The following is a 15,989-nucleotide window of genomic DNA, read 5'->3' as shown; positions in this document are numbered from 1 at the left end:
TCCCTAAAATTCAGACAGGAAACTCATGACAAGATGCTAAGTGATACTCACTGCATGTGTAGGTTTCCTAAGCAGCCCTGCTAAGTTTCAGAGCCGAAACAAACAGAAGTGACGGCCTAGAGGGGCTCCAGTTCACAGGCCTCCCGGGGCCTCTGGATTCTGTCTCGTCATCACACAAGGCTGGAGGCTCTGAGCGGCCAGTTCTGTGATGGCCTGGACGGCCCTGGCACTGAGGCCAAGGCGCACGGGGCTGCCCCGATAAGGTTCTCTTCTGGCTGATTCTGAACTCTATATGATTAGGGGCCCACAGATCAACCTCCACTTTCCTACAAGAAGGAGAACCAGAAAGAGACTTCTCATCCTCAGCCTCTTGCACAATAACTAAGTAAGCAAACTTCTGGTCTTGCTCTGGACAGGTAAAAGAAAACTCACAGAAAGAAGAAGAAAAAAAAAGTTCAAAATCCCCACTGCTGCATGGAATAACAGGCTGATTTTGATTCTGTTATATAGGTATATGAAATCAAGCAGGGCATTCTGCAAAAAATGTATAACTTCCAACATCACTTCTTCACTTTTCATCTGATGAGACGAAATACATTATTGTATTCTGCCCTCCACTCCCCATCCATCTAGGCTGAGGAAATACTTAGGATGGTTTCTTGGGGAAGGAGAAATATAAAATGACTCATATCAACAAAAAAATGAAGAAAATCACACCCAGCCTCAGTCTCCTATCACAAATGATGCCCTCGTCATGACAGAGGCCTTTTGTCCATTTTTCATTTTGGAAACTTTTCATTTCAAACACGTATCCGACCCCAAGAACCACCGGCGGGGCTTGGTGAAAGTTCAGAGTCCCTGCTCCTTGCACAGCATTTTCAGGGGGCAGGGCCTAGGACTCTGCCCTGCAGCAAGCACCCAGGTGATTTTTACGATGAGATGAGTTTGAAGAACACTGATCTTTTTTTTTTTTTTTTTTTTTTTTTTAACACAGAAAAGAACACTGATCTTGAGACTGTGCTCGTCTTTTTTAAAAGTTCCGTTCCGATTTTTCCTTCGCGGGTCCCTCAGGAAGCAGTGCACATCTCGAGATAAAACCCAGTCTACTCTGCCGGCTGGCCTTTTAGAGTGGCTAAATAATACAGGAAAGTTATCTAGCAGTTCCTAGTTGTGAAATCATCCTGAGGGTTCGTGGGTCTAAGCCATTCCCTTAAGCAGACGAGGTTAACTCTAAATTTCAATTATCTGAAACATCGTGCTTACTATCTAGAGACTTTGCAAGGTCGATCTTGTCTAGCATGTTCTAATCAAAGACCTGTACCAATGAGAACAGCTCCATGTAAAATTCAAAAGAATGAAACATCAGAAAGAGCCTCTTGAGAATGAGATGAAAAAAAAACACAGTGGACGTGGGTTCGTGTATTTCTTCCACCAGCTATATCCCTGTGTGTCACAGAGGACAAGGCTGCTGAGTGGATGAACCAAGGTGTATGAATGAACGGGGTATGCGTCAGTGAGACAAACAGAAATGGTATCACACAATTCAGCAGTTTTAGGGGAGAGGAAAAAATTTTTTTAATGTCTAGAAATTACCTGCTGGAAAACCTTCACCAGCCTTGAACCTGAATTGACGATTGACACTTAAAATTTATGTTTAAAAGAGGAAAGGCAAATCCTGAGAGGCCCACAAAAGCACAAAGTTGAGGAGGACGAAACGGAAGCTGAGGTGGTGCTTCAGGGGTGGCAGAAGCTGGGACCCACGAGGTCACGTGACCCCCCCTCCCAGTGTGGGCTCAGAGCGACGCCACGCACAGCATACTCAGGGCCCAAATCCACAAGCACAACGACCACACAAGAAGGAGAGGAGAGCTCAGGTTGGGAGAGGGCAAAACCCAGTGGAAAGAGGATGAAGAAGAGTGGAGGGATGCGCGTGCAACGTGTCATGCAGGGACCCCGGGGAGGGCGAGGGGGGAGGACAGAGGACCAGTGAGAGGGAGACACAGCTCGGCCACAGAGACAAACTGCTTACCCTCCGCTTTGGTGGCAGTGCCATCTTTAAGCAAATTAAAAAACAAGGGAAGGGACAACAGGGAACAGTTAGTCGCATCAAAAAAATCAAAAAGCAGAATGTTATTACTGGCTACTACAGAAGCAAAAGTACAGTTTAAAATAAAATTAAAAGGGAAACAAGTTCAACAGCAAAGCAGAGTCGGAAGCAAGTAAGTGGTGCACCTTCTACCGAAATCAGCTTAGGACAATGTGCTTCTGCCCGCAGAAGACAAAACACGAAAGGGCAGCCCAGGGTCGCGCCTCAGCTGACAGACTGACTGTGTTTCTGATGTGGCCCAACCTCATCCTCTGAAGAGTCCCGTTTTTTGGAACAAAGCACCAGCAGATAAGGGGGGGGGGCGGGGAACTAAAGGACACCCAAAGGACAGAGGCAGTCAGTGAGCAGCTCCGAGAAGCCGGCTGCAGCAAGGCCTGTCCCAGCCACACGGCAAGCAGCAAGGCCGTCCAGCTCGGTACCTGAGTCAGGGCCGAGGGGCTCCGTGTCTCCCCTCACGCGTCTGGACTCTAGAAATTTGGAAAAGGATCATGAGCTTTAACGCTACATCACAGACGTAACGTGTCAGCCTCAGTAGTACCTGTAACTGCTCCTCTGAAGGGTTATGTCATATCTGGGGGGCTGATTTTTTTGGTTCCTGCTGACTTGGACATCAGGAAAGCAGAGGGCGAGCTCTCAGGAAATGCTGGGAGAATGGGGAATACTCCAGTCTTGTCATTCGAAGAGGTAACACTGGGCTGAAAATTTATCATCAGCGCTTCTAAAGGGTCAGTTCTGTGTCATCAGACCAGAAGACCCGAGTGCCTTGACTAGCGCCAAGCGGAGTCCACAGGGTCCATATTAAAATAGCTCAACTATGCACTGGAAAACAAGGACTGCTGTAACTTTACTCAGGTTTTCAAGCAATGAAACAAACACTAACTACAGATTCTCAAGGTGGATCAAAAGGAACTAAAATGAACAGAAAGCTTTCCCACCTGACTTCTCTCTTGGTAAGCACATACCAACATGGGATCCTAAACACGCCTACGTGATCTTGTAAGGGTTAAATAAACAAGAGAAAAGGAGAGCCCTTGCCGGGCATCTTCCCAATCTCAACGAGGCATTTCTGTAGAGAAGACAAGACCGACTTAACAATGTCCCACAACATACACCTCACCTTTTAAGCTAAGAACGTTCCCATCACAACCCCAGTTTCCTTCGCCGTATAGGATAATGGTTGAAAGGACAGGACTTTTATATAATGTCATCTGTCCCTACCCCGTGTCTGAATTAGGTGGCTATGATGACAACTCATTTATGGGTAGAGGAAACACGGCCTGGTCAAGGTCACTGAGCGACTCAAGGTCGGGCCTGGTAACCTCCTCTCAGTGTTCTCTCACTCTGCTTCCACGCTTTCTGAATATCAGCTGTAGGACTGACTTTGGAATTAGTCTGTAAACCGCACAAGTAGTAAGTCTCGATGTTTCATGAAGTTTGGATTGTATTCGTTTCCTTAAGATCCAACATAAAATGGATCCAGTGAGGTCTCCAGGCTTTGGCTTTGAACAACTCTACTTTCACAAAAACAAACTCAAACTATCAGCCTTACCCCCAGTAGATGTGCTGCGTCTGCTGAAAAACGGACCTAGCATTCTGTCAGATATTCTTTTGGAAATAATCTTTGTACTCTTCCGGGCTTTCATCGGAGTAGGTACCCGCTCCTCCCAAGGTGACACAGGGAAGGACGACACCCTTCTGTACAACAGGCGACGCTGGTTGCTGAGCCCCTCCCGCTCCTCCGGAGTGCCCCCCCCCGACCCCCGCCTTTAGGCTCTCCACCTAGGTGAGGAGGGGAGGAAACCCAGCCCTGGCCACACAGGAGGAGGCTGGGCAGCCGGGAAGGGGAACGCGGTGCTGAGGGATGCGTTCCCGACCGGGGTGACGCCCCAGAAGCGGGGACACCCACCAAAGGATGGCTGCAAACCAGCGGCCAGCACAGAGGTCAGCGTGCAGGTCAGCGCCCAGACGCACGTACTCTGAAAGGTCAGCCCGGCAACCGCCTCAACTCCGGTTCCTGGTAATTTGCTACACGGATGGATTGGAGCAGAGGTTAAGGGTCATCTCGAACGGCAGACTCGGGGGCGGGTCGCGGGGCTGGTTACCTAAGGAGGCGTACGAGCCCGGAGGCAAGGCCGCTGCGGAGCTGAAGGGCGCTGCACCGGGAGCTGAGGGGACCTTGGATTTGGCGCTGGCGGCTGCGTTCACGTCTATGTCGCTTCGAGAGCGCTGCAGGGACCCCGTGGTGGACGCGGATTTGCTGCTGACTGTGGAAGCTGCAGGGGGAGGAGGGAACCTTAGCAATGACGGTAAGGGCCACGCGAGAATGTTAGACGTGCATCGCTGACACGTGCCCTGCTTCTCCTGAGAACAGGCGTCAAGCTCTGACAAAGGCTGGAGCACACAGCGCCGGCCGACAGTGTCCCCCGCTCGCTGGACACAGCTCAGCCGATGCCGCAGGAAGTGACAAGTGGCCGCAGCTCCGCACACCCCCGTCATCAGAGACCATAAACCCCACAGAAATAGACCACATTTCCGGTTCGCGTGAGCAGCGAAGTAATGAAAATTCGATCATGTCTGGCCAGGGTGGCAGGGAGGCGCACCCCGAGCTGGACTCTCCCCTTCTTGGGAACGGCCCCTCCTGTCCTCCCACAGCCGCCCGCTGCCTGCTGCTCGGAGCATCCCGAGTGGCCCCCGCTCCCCCGGCAAGTGCGCAGATTACAGGGGTGAGCCCCCCGCGGTAACTCTGTGGGTGAGGACAGGTCTGCCGGCCCGGTGGGAGCGCAGGGCACGGCGGGCCCTCCACAGACCCTTCCAGCCGCTGCCCAGCCCGCCCCAGGCTCAGGGCCTCCTCCGCGGCGCCCGCCTTACCTCTGGAGGTGGCACTGCCAGTAGGGCTTCTCTTGGCGGAGAGCGGCCGACTGGAAATAAAGGGACACGTCTGTCTATTATCAAAGGTGCACTGTATCTGCATTGATACAAGTACAATCTACAGCGGGAGAATATGATAATACAGAACTGCTTCAGGCTTCCCAGAATTCTACAGGTACCCTGGACCACAGCCTTATAAACCCCCAATTTCGGAAAAGCTTTAGCATTATATTTTGCACTACCTTTCAAACACGCAGAGGGAGTCTTAAACAGCAACAGGGACCCGAGGTACCGAGAGAAGATGGCAGCACGTCAGTCCCAGGGTTTGAAAGCGCTCCCTTTCCAGAGCTGTCTCCAAGTTAACGCTTCTATCGTCTTAGAAGACACCCTGAACAACTCGCTTGTGTTACTCCAAAACTGTGCACCAGGACTGCCATGTGAATTTAAGTACAAACTACCTGCTGCAGGGACCAGGGGCCAGGGACCAGGCCACTCGTTTCTCACCATCCCCACAGCATCTTCCCCAGCACCAGCCTCCACCTGAATTAAGGGGGAATGGTAACGGCACGCAGACGGACGAAAGCACAGGGAGAGTCTGCGTGCTCGTGCAGCCGATTTTTCGCAGCCGGGCCCTTACTTGAGACTCTCCTGCGAGCTGGAGGACGAGCGGTCCGACTGGGGCAGTGACACCACGCTGTCCGAGCTCTTCAGGTGGCTTTGCAGAGCCCTCTGGTAGGAGGGCTCCAGGTTGTGGTACAGGTGCTCCGCTTCCCTGCTGAAGTGACTGTGGAAACCCCAGTAACACCTGGAAAACACGCAGCCTCCCGTCACGGGTATGCACCCGGGACGCTGTCAGGGAGGGAACCCCCCCCCCCGCCCCCGCCCCCGCCGCCAGCTCCTGCGACCGGCGACAGCTGCGGCCTGAGGAAGCGTGAGAACCGCCGAGGTCTGGTGGACCCTCACCTCCCAGCTCCCGGCCTTGGTGACTCCGGCCCAGCTGTCTGACTCTCAGTCGCATTAATGAAATGGATAAAGTGTAAATTAAAGAGCCTGACTTGCAAGACTGGGAGCCTCAGGGAAGATGGAGCCGAACCAACGAGAACGACACCCAGAACGTGAGGCCCACTCGGTCGTGGACGCTGTTATAAATGCAAGGTGACGCTCCCTGGTTCCAAGTACTTAAACCGGCTTTAGGTAAGGAGAATAAAAGAAAACCAGGACGAGGCTCACAGGCACTTGAAACCTGTACTGTGCTACGATCAAAGGACAAGGAACAACTGGGCGGAGGCACCAAACACAAGATGAGGGTGAAGAACAGCGTACGCAGGCCGTTAACAAATCCGCTCCTACTAGTTTTTACTCTTTAGCCACCGCGCGTCATGTCCCTTCTCTCGGTAGGAACTTCCCAGCACGAGACTGCAGTGACCACTTGGGGGTCAGGAGTGAGCCCTCCACACACTCCGACACCAGGGGACTACGGCCTAACCGAGAGAGCAGTCAGCAGTGAGTGCGAGGTCAGGGTGTGCTCGTGCAGCTGAGCCCGGCCGCAGTGCTCCGGGATGTAAGGACTGGCTTTAACCCACGTCAATTAGAGGAGCCGGTCGGTCGACTACGAAAGCGCAGAAAAACAGCCGCAGGGCCAAACGGGAAGCTTTCTTCCTCTCTGAGCTGCCCGAGAGGGAGGACATCCTGGCGTCAAGCTTCTGCTACTTACGGTCACGATGGCAGCTTCACCCGCAGGATGGCGCTGGACGTGGAGACCCAGCCTCACGACCGCAGCAAAACCAGTCCTGACGGCCAGACGGCCCCAAACGTGCGCGGGGACAGCGAGCTGTGGTCTGCGATCAGCCCCCCTCCCTCCTGGAGGGGCTCACTGCCCCGGCACGCCGCCCCCCTCCCCCGATGCCTGCAGAGCTGTGATCCCAGGGAAAGGACCTACCTCCGTGAGCGGGATTCTTCACGGCAAGTCAACAAGCCACTGGGACTCACAGAGCTTAGTGAGTGAGAGAAAACACGGGGCACGCAGACAAGTGCTTTGCCGGCTCACGCAGCAATTTCTCATAAATTTAAAAAATGAGCTTTCTGTGTCTACCTCAGTCCACTTTATGTTCAAATAGTACCAGTCTTTCAGGCCTGGACACTCAACTCAACAACCCTCGAAACAGAAAACTAGAGAGATATCTTGAAATGGCCTTTTGGGTCATATTTAAAGGTCATGATTAACAAAACATGTCCATGTGACTTAATGAGCTTTCGTAAGGCGATCTGGACAGTGCACCTGAAATAAAAAAGTAGTGAATCGAGAAAGTGGTGCTCAGTCAACACTTACTTTCTGGCTTCTATCCGTGCTTCCGAATCAGCATCGTGTATTCCCTTCTTTATCGTTTCCGCTAATACTGAAATGTGTCTGGATATTTAGAAGACAAAGCGGGAACAATCATTAATATACGGTCTTATGCAGATACAAACAGGTGTTGAGAAATAACTCCCAAACGGCAACGTGGAAGGTATAGGCCCTTTGTGCCCAGAGTCAACAAACATGCAGCCTAGAAAATCAGCACACTCCGCAGATCTGCTAACTCATTCCTGATTCTGTCCCAGTAGCTATACCCACCCCTTCCCCACCGAAGCACCTGATAACCCTACTCTCCTGGGACTTTTTTTTTTTTTTTTAAAGTAACGGCTGATGTATTTCGGGCCATGCTTACTTAGTTCAATCTTTTATGAACTCAAACAACAAAACCCTTCCTTCTCCATGGTCAGAACAAGTTTTCATGGAAATTATAATGGGCTAGTGATAATCCTAATACTGCAGACTCTCCGCCTCAGGTTTCTGTACTTAAAGAATGTTTTTTCAAGTTCTACTACATAACATGAACAATTTTATGAAATGATGTCTCTGTTTTATACACAGGCGTTCTCTTAGTTACGTTCTACCCTAGCTGGGAAGAAATCGTTAAACTGTCTCGTTGAATATTGAACGGTTCTAAGAAAAGGGCAGTGACTGGAGTGAAGAATTTCACAGGACACAGGCGAGGCACCAGTCTTACCAGTGCCCCACCTCAGCCCTCAGTCCTTCACTCACCCAGCAGGCATCTGGTGAGGCTGAGCGGAAGTGAATAAACACAGGAGGCCACATCTGAGTCAGTCACGTTTTCCTGCCCTGCTCACCTGGCCCTGGTGCTCAATCCCTCATTCCACCTTCCCACTCTAAATTCCAAAACTATCACCAAGAGATTCAAGAACAAGAAAATATTGTTTAAATGTGTGACCATCCTCTCGATCCAAAGTAGTTTCAGATGAACTTTCACCTCTGGGAGGCCTGGCTTTTTCGTCTCTGAGCACTGCAGGACTGAACTGGACTCCAGGCGTACTCATGTGTTAAACTCCCACTACTCGTAACCTGTTTAGTATGTTGTAAAGTTCTTCACAAACTACACAACACACCGTGAAAAACCGGGTGGCACGGTATCATCATCTATCAGCTCCAAATTTAACTCAGAAAGAATAACAGGCACCTAAAATTGACAAGAACTAAAAATGGCAAAGAATGACCCTGAAAATAGAGACAAGCTTCTGTAAGAATTCTGCATCATGAGGATGTGACACTTACCACACACCAGCCTGAATAAAGAGAAAACTGCTGACTTTCTGATACAGAGGGATCAAAAAAAAACTTTCAAATGAGTGAAATTCCTTTAAGGATTTTCAAAGTTACCCCTCGCCTACTGAGAGCAGCTTTAAACCTTTTTTAACTCATTGGGACTGACAGGATGCCAGGCAGCAGATCAGAGCCGCTGCAGAGAGAGTCCTGGCCGTGCAGTGTCCCGGGGCACCCCGGGGCACACCTCAAGGCTAACGTGACAGTCAGTGGAGCTCACTAAGAGCCTCTGCCAGTGGTAGGTGCCTCACATCAGCATCAGGAGAAATGACACCAGTAATCACGCAAATAAACACCTGGATTCCTTCACTTCTTATAAAACGTGGGTCGGACCACTCGCTGAGATATTAAATCTCAAGATTCAGTTCAGAGGGAAAACCAGCAAGTCAGATGCTCACCGTTCCAGTGAATGTGTCTGCCATTCTTGTAAAAGTAAATCTAAAAATTCAAAACAGCGCCTGAAAATTGTGAAGAGAAAAATATGTAACTTAGTCATTTGTATGTTAATGAAATAAAAGCTTTTTTTCTTAAGTGACCCAACACTACTTTTTATAATTGATAAATTTCTTCTATTTTTTTTTGATGTGGACCATTTTTAAAGCCTTTATTGAATTTGTTACAGTGTTGCTTCTGTTTTATGGGGGTTTTTTTTGTTTCGTTTTTTGGCCACGAGGCATGTGGGATCTTAGCTCCCGGACCAGGGATCAAACCTGTATCCCCTGCATTGGAAGTGCAGAGTCTTAACCACTGGACCACCAGGGAAGTCTCATCTTCTATTTTTTTATGACTCAAAAAATGAAACATAAAGATGGAATCAGAATTGACTGAAAACCAAAGCAGATCCAAATAATTAAGCACCTATGGTGGTCCAGAAGAAAAATCACAAAGTTATAGGGACAGGATACAGGAGAGTTCCCTTCAAATCAGAAACTTGGGCTTCATGGCAACGTTACTGAAAGGGTGTATAACTGTTGTTTGTTTTTATTCTACCTCAAATGATACATTAATACAGGAGCTACAGGTGCACAAAAGATCCGAGTACATTACAGAATCAGGGAATTGTCTTTGCATTAATTCCAAAGAATGCCTTGTACACAAAAAGTAAAACATACCCTGGAAAACAAAGTGTTTACCCAATTTTCCTGCCAAGTATTTAAAACAGATTTTTCTCTAGCTGCTTGGCCATTTTCCTCTCTGCAACCTTTCAACATCCTTTCTTTTCACTTCTGTGATCTTTCTTGGTCTGATCTGTACACAAAAACAATGCTGGTCTCATCTCCTTTGGATTATATCACCACTTCGGGTCCTACACCTCCTCATCATTTCCTTTTTCTAAATTCCAGGATAACTATCTTTGTAGGAATAAATATTATCAGACTTAAGGAACCCACTCAAGGAAATAAATCAGAAGGCAATCTTTCTCTAACGATCAGACTTTCTTTCCCATGATCTTCCCAATTCAAAACCTCATGATCCACACAATTAATTACTCAGTAAATCTTGAATAAACCCTTCCCCTATGCTAGATGCTAGACATACAATGGTAACCGAGACACAATCCAGAGAGCAAGACAGACAAGGAACAGTTACCGCGTGATATGCCGGGAGCACGGGGGCTTCAGAGGGCTCGGGGGAGTTGCGCAGCTCAGTCCCAGGGCTGCTGCTAGTAGTGGGGGCCAGGGGAGCGGTCGGAGAAACAAATCTTCTCCAAGGAGAGACGCTGACCTCTGCCCACACCCTTTCTCACCACCGCTGTCCCCCCCCCACCAGGCCCCAGCCCAGGCCACGGTCACTCTACCTCTGCCCTTTGTCCGTGTCATTTCCTGGTGTGGACTTTCCTTGTCTCTTTATGTGTGTATGCATATGTCTACGTTTACTTATTTCTTAGTGAATCCAGCCATCTTTAGTGCTAATTCTTGTCTTCAATGTGTTTCAGAACAATCTATTTCATCGAAAATATCCCATGTAAATTAGGTTTTGTTTTCAACTTTTTAGAGGGCTAAAATCATACACAGAAGTACATCGATGTTAGCATTATTTAAACACTGCATTACTTAAGCACATGTGGTTAGAACTTCTGTCTTTTCTTCACCGAGTGCTCCTCCTCATTCAAGGGGCAGCTCAGTTTTTTTTTTTAACTTGTCTATGAGGCTTCTAGGGAATATATCAGCTAGTTTTAATCACTGCCCTCTGAATTCCTAAATCCACAATACATACGCTGCAACTCACTCTTCCATTGCTTTGCATTATTGTTTTTAATCTCCCCAACTAAATTATAAACTTCTTAAAGGCAGGGAGATTGGGCAATCCATTTCTTACAAGTTCTATGAAGTGAAGCTAGCGACAGGTTGAATACAGGACAGAAAGCGCACTGCCTTGGTTACACTGCCCCCTCTGGCTCTCTTTTCCTTCCTGAAGGCACAGGGACTGGGCCCAGATGGTCTCTAGTACTCCTTTCAGCGTTAAGACACATGGCTCTGACTAAACACAGGAACGCCCGTCTGGGTGTGCGGCTCGGAAACCGGTGAAGGGGGTGGCATGTCTGCTATCACAGTGACTGCACGTCGCTACTCAAATTCAGCACCACAGGCTAGAACTGTTAAATGCTAGGGACCAAAGTGTCACCGCCTGAGCTTCTTATGTGGACGCCCTAACCCCCAGTATGACGGTATTTGGAGACGGGGCTCTGGGGAAGCAGTGAGGTTCACGGGGGGTCCTGAGAGTGATGCTCCCCTGACGGGACTAGCGGCCCTCTAAGAAGAAACACTAGAGGGTGCTCCCCGGCCCCCACCGCCGTGAAGACACAGCAAGAAAGCGGCACCTGCAAGCTGCTTCCATTAGAACCCAGCCCTGTCAGACCCTGATCTCAGAATTCCAGCCTCCAGAGCGGTGAGAAAATACCCGCCTGTTGTTGAAGCCGCCCTGCGCACGATATTTCTATTACAGCAGCCCAGGTAAACTGATACGCTAAATATCCTGTAACGTTCCCCGCAGAGACGTGTCGCTTCACCAGAGGAACTGCCTTGCCCAAAGCAAACACGCTTTCCAAACTGCTCCTGGAAACCCAAATCAACAGTGACGATATAACTGCAGCAGCAAATTCTCAGGATGGCTGCGTTCACTGAGCTTCCACCGAGCGTCAAGCCCCTTCTACCAAAGTGACTGAGAACCCACAGAACAACTCCCTCCCCAGCACGTGCGAAGTCCACCACCAGCCCACACCTTGATGACCAGGCGCTGGCCTTGGGGGGTTCGGGGGTGCCCGGAGCTGCTCTGGCCCCGAGGGCGGCTGGACCGTGGGTCAGCGACACTCCACCGAGCCATGCTGCTGGAACAGTCAGCCTTTTCGGTGGAAGGAGAACGCGTCTTTCTCCCTGGCTTTACGTAGCTGGCTCATTCCCCTCTTTTCTCCCTTGCCTTCCATGTGGCTGGGAACACGACGGCGATGGGGGCCACCTCATGCTTGGAAGGATCCCCCCGCCTGTGAAACCCTGGTGGGTCCAACGTGACAGCCCAGGAAAGGAGAGGAACAGCGGGTGGCCAGGGGCGGCTGGGCTCGACGCCTTGGAGTCGAGGGCCCTCTCCTGGGCTGGATCAAGACACAGAACCGCAGGAACGGGGCCGAGAGGCTGCTTGCTGTCCAGGCCGGCCGTTCATTTACCCCACAAAGCTCCTGACCTAGTCTACTGAAGGCTTAAGTCCATGAATCCTCTGAAAACCTACACAAAACTTCTGTGTATCTACACTTTCCTGGGAAGAGGGTCCACAGGTTTTAGGACTCGAAAGCCTCTGAGTCCCCAGTCCAGACCCACAGATCCGAGCTGGAAGCACAGAGCCCTGATCCCACACGTGGGCGGGGGCAGCTCGGCAGGACCCAAGACAAAGCCCCCGCGGGCCACCCAGGCTGTACCTTCAGGGTCTACCTCCCCTCAACGTAAGAAGCTCAGGGGGCAACACTTGCGTCCCTGGCGTTTAACAGGTGTGGCCTGTGGTGATGAATCTGAGCAGCGACGTGCAGTCACTGTGACGGCAACCCAAGCAGGACGGGTCAGGATTCGGCGCCAGGAATCACGTCAAAGCTGCAAACAACACACACCTCCTGCCATCTATGTGAGTATAAATAAAGGCCGCTGATCTTCACAATGCTTCTCCCAGCCGGGCAGCCACGGCCTTCACTCAGGGACTGGGGCAGACCAGTGACAGAGGCCGAGGGGCCGTCGCAGGAAGAAAATGCGCAGGGGGTACCCTCTCCCTCCCCCCGCCCCTCCCACATAACCCCCCACACACACTCGCTCACACTACACACACAGGCAGAAGTAACAGGCCTTCCAAGTTAGCTTTCCAGACCACTGAGATCATGAGCCTTCAGTCCAAAGGCATCTATCACAGCCATCGTAAATCAGATTAACCAGTTCAGACATAAAGTTTTTTGCATGGAGGTAAATTTGACATTTGTTTCGGGTTTTTCAACAATTCAAAACTAATGAGAAAAATTCTTCTAAAAATTTACCTTCTAACGGCGACCGACTTGGAGGTACAGTTGCTTGTTATGATGGGTATTAGCCTAGGGATGTGTGTGTGCTGCGGAAAAGAACAAAAAACAGAGGCGAACACTTGAAAATGCAAAGCTAAGACAGCCACTTCCTTACTAACCTACTTAAAGCACCTGCATATTCAGATTAGAGTTTCACAGAGTTTAAAAAGGAGAAAGACTTTCATTGGATATTGCCAAAGGGCATGACAGATTTTACAGACCCAAAACAGGCAACATGATGACACGTAAGTAAGTCTAAAATCAAAGCAAATCGCTGGTATGAAGTCTAAATTACCTGAGCAGGAGAGACCTGAGTGAGTAAAAAGCAGTCAGCAGGCCAATACAGTTTAATACTATTTCAACAGAAATGTCTGATAACGGCTTTTGGTTTAATACCTGAAGTAGGCAGTGAAAACAGTAAGAATTACAAATAATACGAAGTAAGCAACCCATAGTAATCATGAATATTCTGGATAGACTTCAGTTAACATCAAGACCCAGCTTCAAGGGTTGCCTCTGGGGAAAAGGGACCTGACAGTGGGGAGAAGGTGATGCGAAGAACTTATTAAAGCCTTTGTGCGCTATTAGGTTTTACTGAAAATCTGCACGTACATTACTTGGCTAATTACTTGGATTTAAGTAAATGAGTGTTTTGAAAACTTAACTGAAGATAACATTTTGTTTCTGGGCTTATGTACAATTATTTAAATAAAATGTCAGGCAAATAACAAAACCACAAGCACAAATACCTAAAATGGAACGGCTGGGGATTAAGGAGGGAAGAACGGAAGTGAGACCTGGACACATAAAGAACAGAGTATAAACTCAGAAGCAGACACCCGTGTTCAAATGTTTAAAGCCAATGACGGTGGAGGAGCAACACCTCAGCAACTATACATCACACCCACAGTGCACACTAGGGAACGTAAAAGGCTTATATGCGATAGTTACGTGGGGTAAAAAGGCCAGTGTTGTACGTACGGTATTATTCCACGTACATAATCACTCAAATGAAAAATGTCTCCGATAACTGCTTATCAACCAGCAATATTTACCACTTGCTTACGCTATGTACGGCCCCAAAACATACTCACCCGAATGATTAACCTAACAGCTACAACGCCAGAGGTGGCCATAATTTTGGCACTGTTTGGAATTAAATTAAAGATCGTTGGCATGATGGCTTCAGCTCCATGGTCAAACTTGTTCCCCAGCACTGATGACAGATGCCTATAACCAGAAATGGACACGGAGCTGAAGTCACAGTTCTTGCTAACAGTGTAGCACATAACCCTCTTAACATTTTAGAGTCTTCATGCAGAAAGTTATCTAAAGACAAAGGACCAAGGTCTAAGCAAAATACTCTACAAATACTTCCAATGTGCATATAGAGGACTTCGCAAATAGCCACTAGCCCAAGAGTTTGCTCTTTTTTTTAAAATAAATAAATCACTTCCAACTAATTACTCTTAAAATAGCAAAAAAACAAGTTAGTCATATACTAATAAAACACAAATATGAAAAAGCCCTTTCACCCCCTTTTTTTCTTTTGCTGTTTATTTTTAACATACAACATTCACACTTCAGTGTCTGAGGTCAAAACTTTAAACGGCTGCAAAGCCACCTTACTATTGCTACTGCACTGATATTCTAACATTATTTTCTAAGACAGAAGTTTTAGATACTGATACAGGTTTAGTGAGGATTAAAAAAAAATTTCCCCGCAGTACATGCCTTCAACCTTATAGCTACAGCACTCTTCTAGAAACAAGCATTCTCATAATCACGCTATCACCTGCCAGCAAAATCAGTGAAAAAGCTGAGGACAAAAGTTTACAGAATTTCATTTTTCCATATTATTAATAACTGCTTCAAGTTTAAAACAGAGGCTTCAGAGCTAAGTCACTGAATAAAATTTAAAATCTGTCAGACTTAACATTAACTGGTCAGGAACTATTGTAAAAGTGTTAACAGAAGCGTAACTGGAATGGGTCTTGGAGACCAGTTGAAAGTTCCGTGAAAGAGACCCAGTGGGCGTATTCAATGAACCATCTCTGAAGCACCGTCATGAGGCTATTTTATGATGTGAGAAGCGGGAGCATTGCAATCCTTACCCCAAGGTGATACAAGCCTCCCGCACTACCTGAGACCGCAGATCCTTAGCCGATAGTTTAAAGGCTCCGTCCAAAAGACGCAAATGTTGGAAGAAGTTATCATACTCAGCAGCACCAGCCAAAAGTAAAGATCTAATCTTTTTTAGCTAAGGGGATGGAGAAAACAAAGAGACAGACAAAACAATTCTTAGAACAGAATATACAAAATAATAGAAGCCACCAAATATTAGAGATCAATATCAAAGTGAAATGATAAGAGTTTTCCAAAAAGAATTCAGCCAACTAAATAGTTGCTGATATATCTAGGTATCATAAAGAAGAACTAATAATTTTTAAAATCATTGTCTGTGATAAATGGATTACAATTCTTCTGTAAAGCGCACTTTTTAATGGGAAACAGTTTAGTGACTTACAGATGCTGTGATGCTAAGGATAGAGTAACTAAACCCGCACTGTAGCCTGTAAAAGCTCCTTCCCTGAGCTCACCTTCCCCCGCACCCCACTCCAACCGCCATTCACTCAGTGAATCACAGCAAGAAGTGACGCTACGGCCTTTGCACAGTACGCGCCGCTGTGTCTTTACTAAAGGGCTAGTGTGCATCCAAAACAGACACACAGCAGCGCTCCCAGCCCTCTTCCTGCCAGACAACCAACGCACGATCGCTCTCCTCAGAAAAGACACGCCTTCATGTAATGCCCCTGCAC

General features: G+C 48.3%; 1 protein-coding gene across 3 annotated transcripts in view; it reads right to left on the bottom strand.

Moving 5' to 3' along the window:
- CLASP1 (cytoplasmic linker associated protein 1) overlaps window positions 1–15,989 on the bottom strand; it is a 268,761-nt gene that overhangs the window by 95,848 nt on the left and 156,924 nt on the right. For all 3 annotated transcript variants that reach the window (XM_081241674.1, XM_081241676.1, XM_081241675.1), the window contains 8 exons: window positions 15,285–15,430; window positions 14,265–14,400; window positions 13,147–13,217; window positions 9,035–9,094; window positions 7,305–7,382; window positions 5,613–5,780; window positions 4,976–5,025; window positions 4,210–4,380 (listed from right to left, as the gene is read on the bottom strand). In XM_081241674.1, the coding sequence (XP_081097800.1) occupies window positions 4,210–4,380; window positions 4,976–5,025; window positions 5,613–5,780; window positions 7,305–7,382; window positions 9,035–9,094; window positions 13,147–13,217; window positions 14,265–14,400; window positions 15,285–15,430 (880 nt within the window). The remainder of the gene's footprint in view (window positions 1–4,209; window positions 4,381–4,975; window positions 5,026–5,612; window positions 5,781–7,304; window positions 7,383–9,034; window positions 9,095–13,146; window positions 13,218–14,264; window positions 14,401–15,284; window positions 15,431–15,989) is intronic.

Source organism: Mesoplodon bidens, assembly GCF_964165515.1.
Source record: "Mesoplodon bidens genome assembly, chromosome: 8".
Classification (NCBI taxonomy): Eukaryota; Metazoa; Chordata; class Mammalia; order Artiodactyla; family Ziphiidae; genus Mesoplodon; species Mesoplodon bidens.
This window is presented reverse-complemented; position numbering and strand designations above follow the sequence as displayed.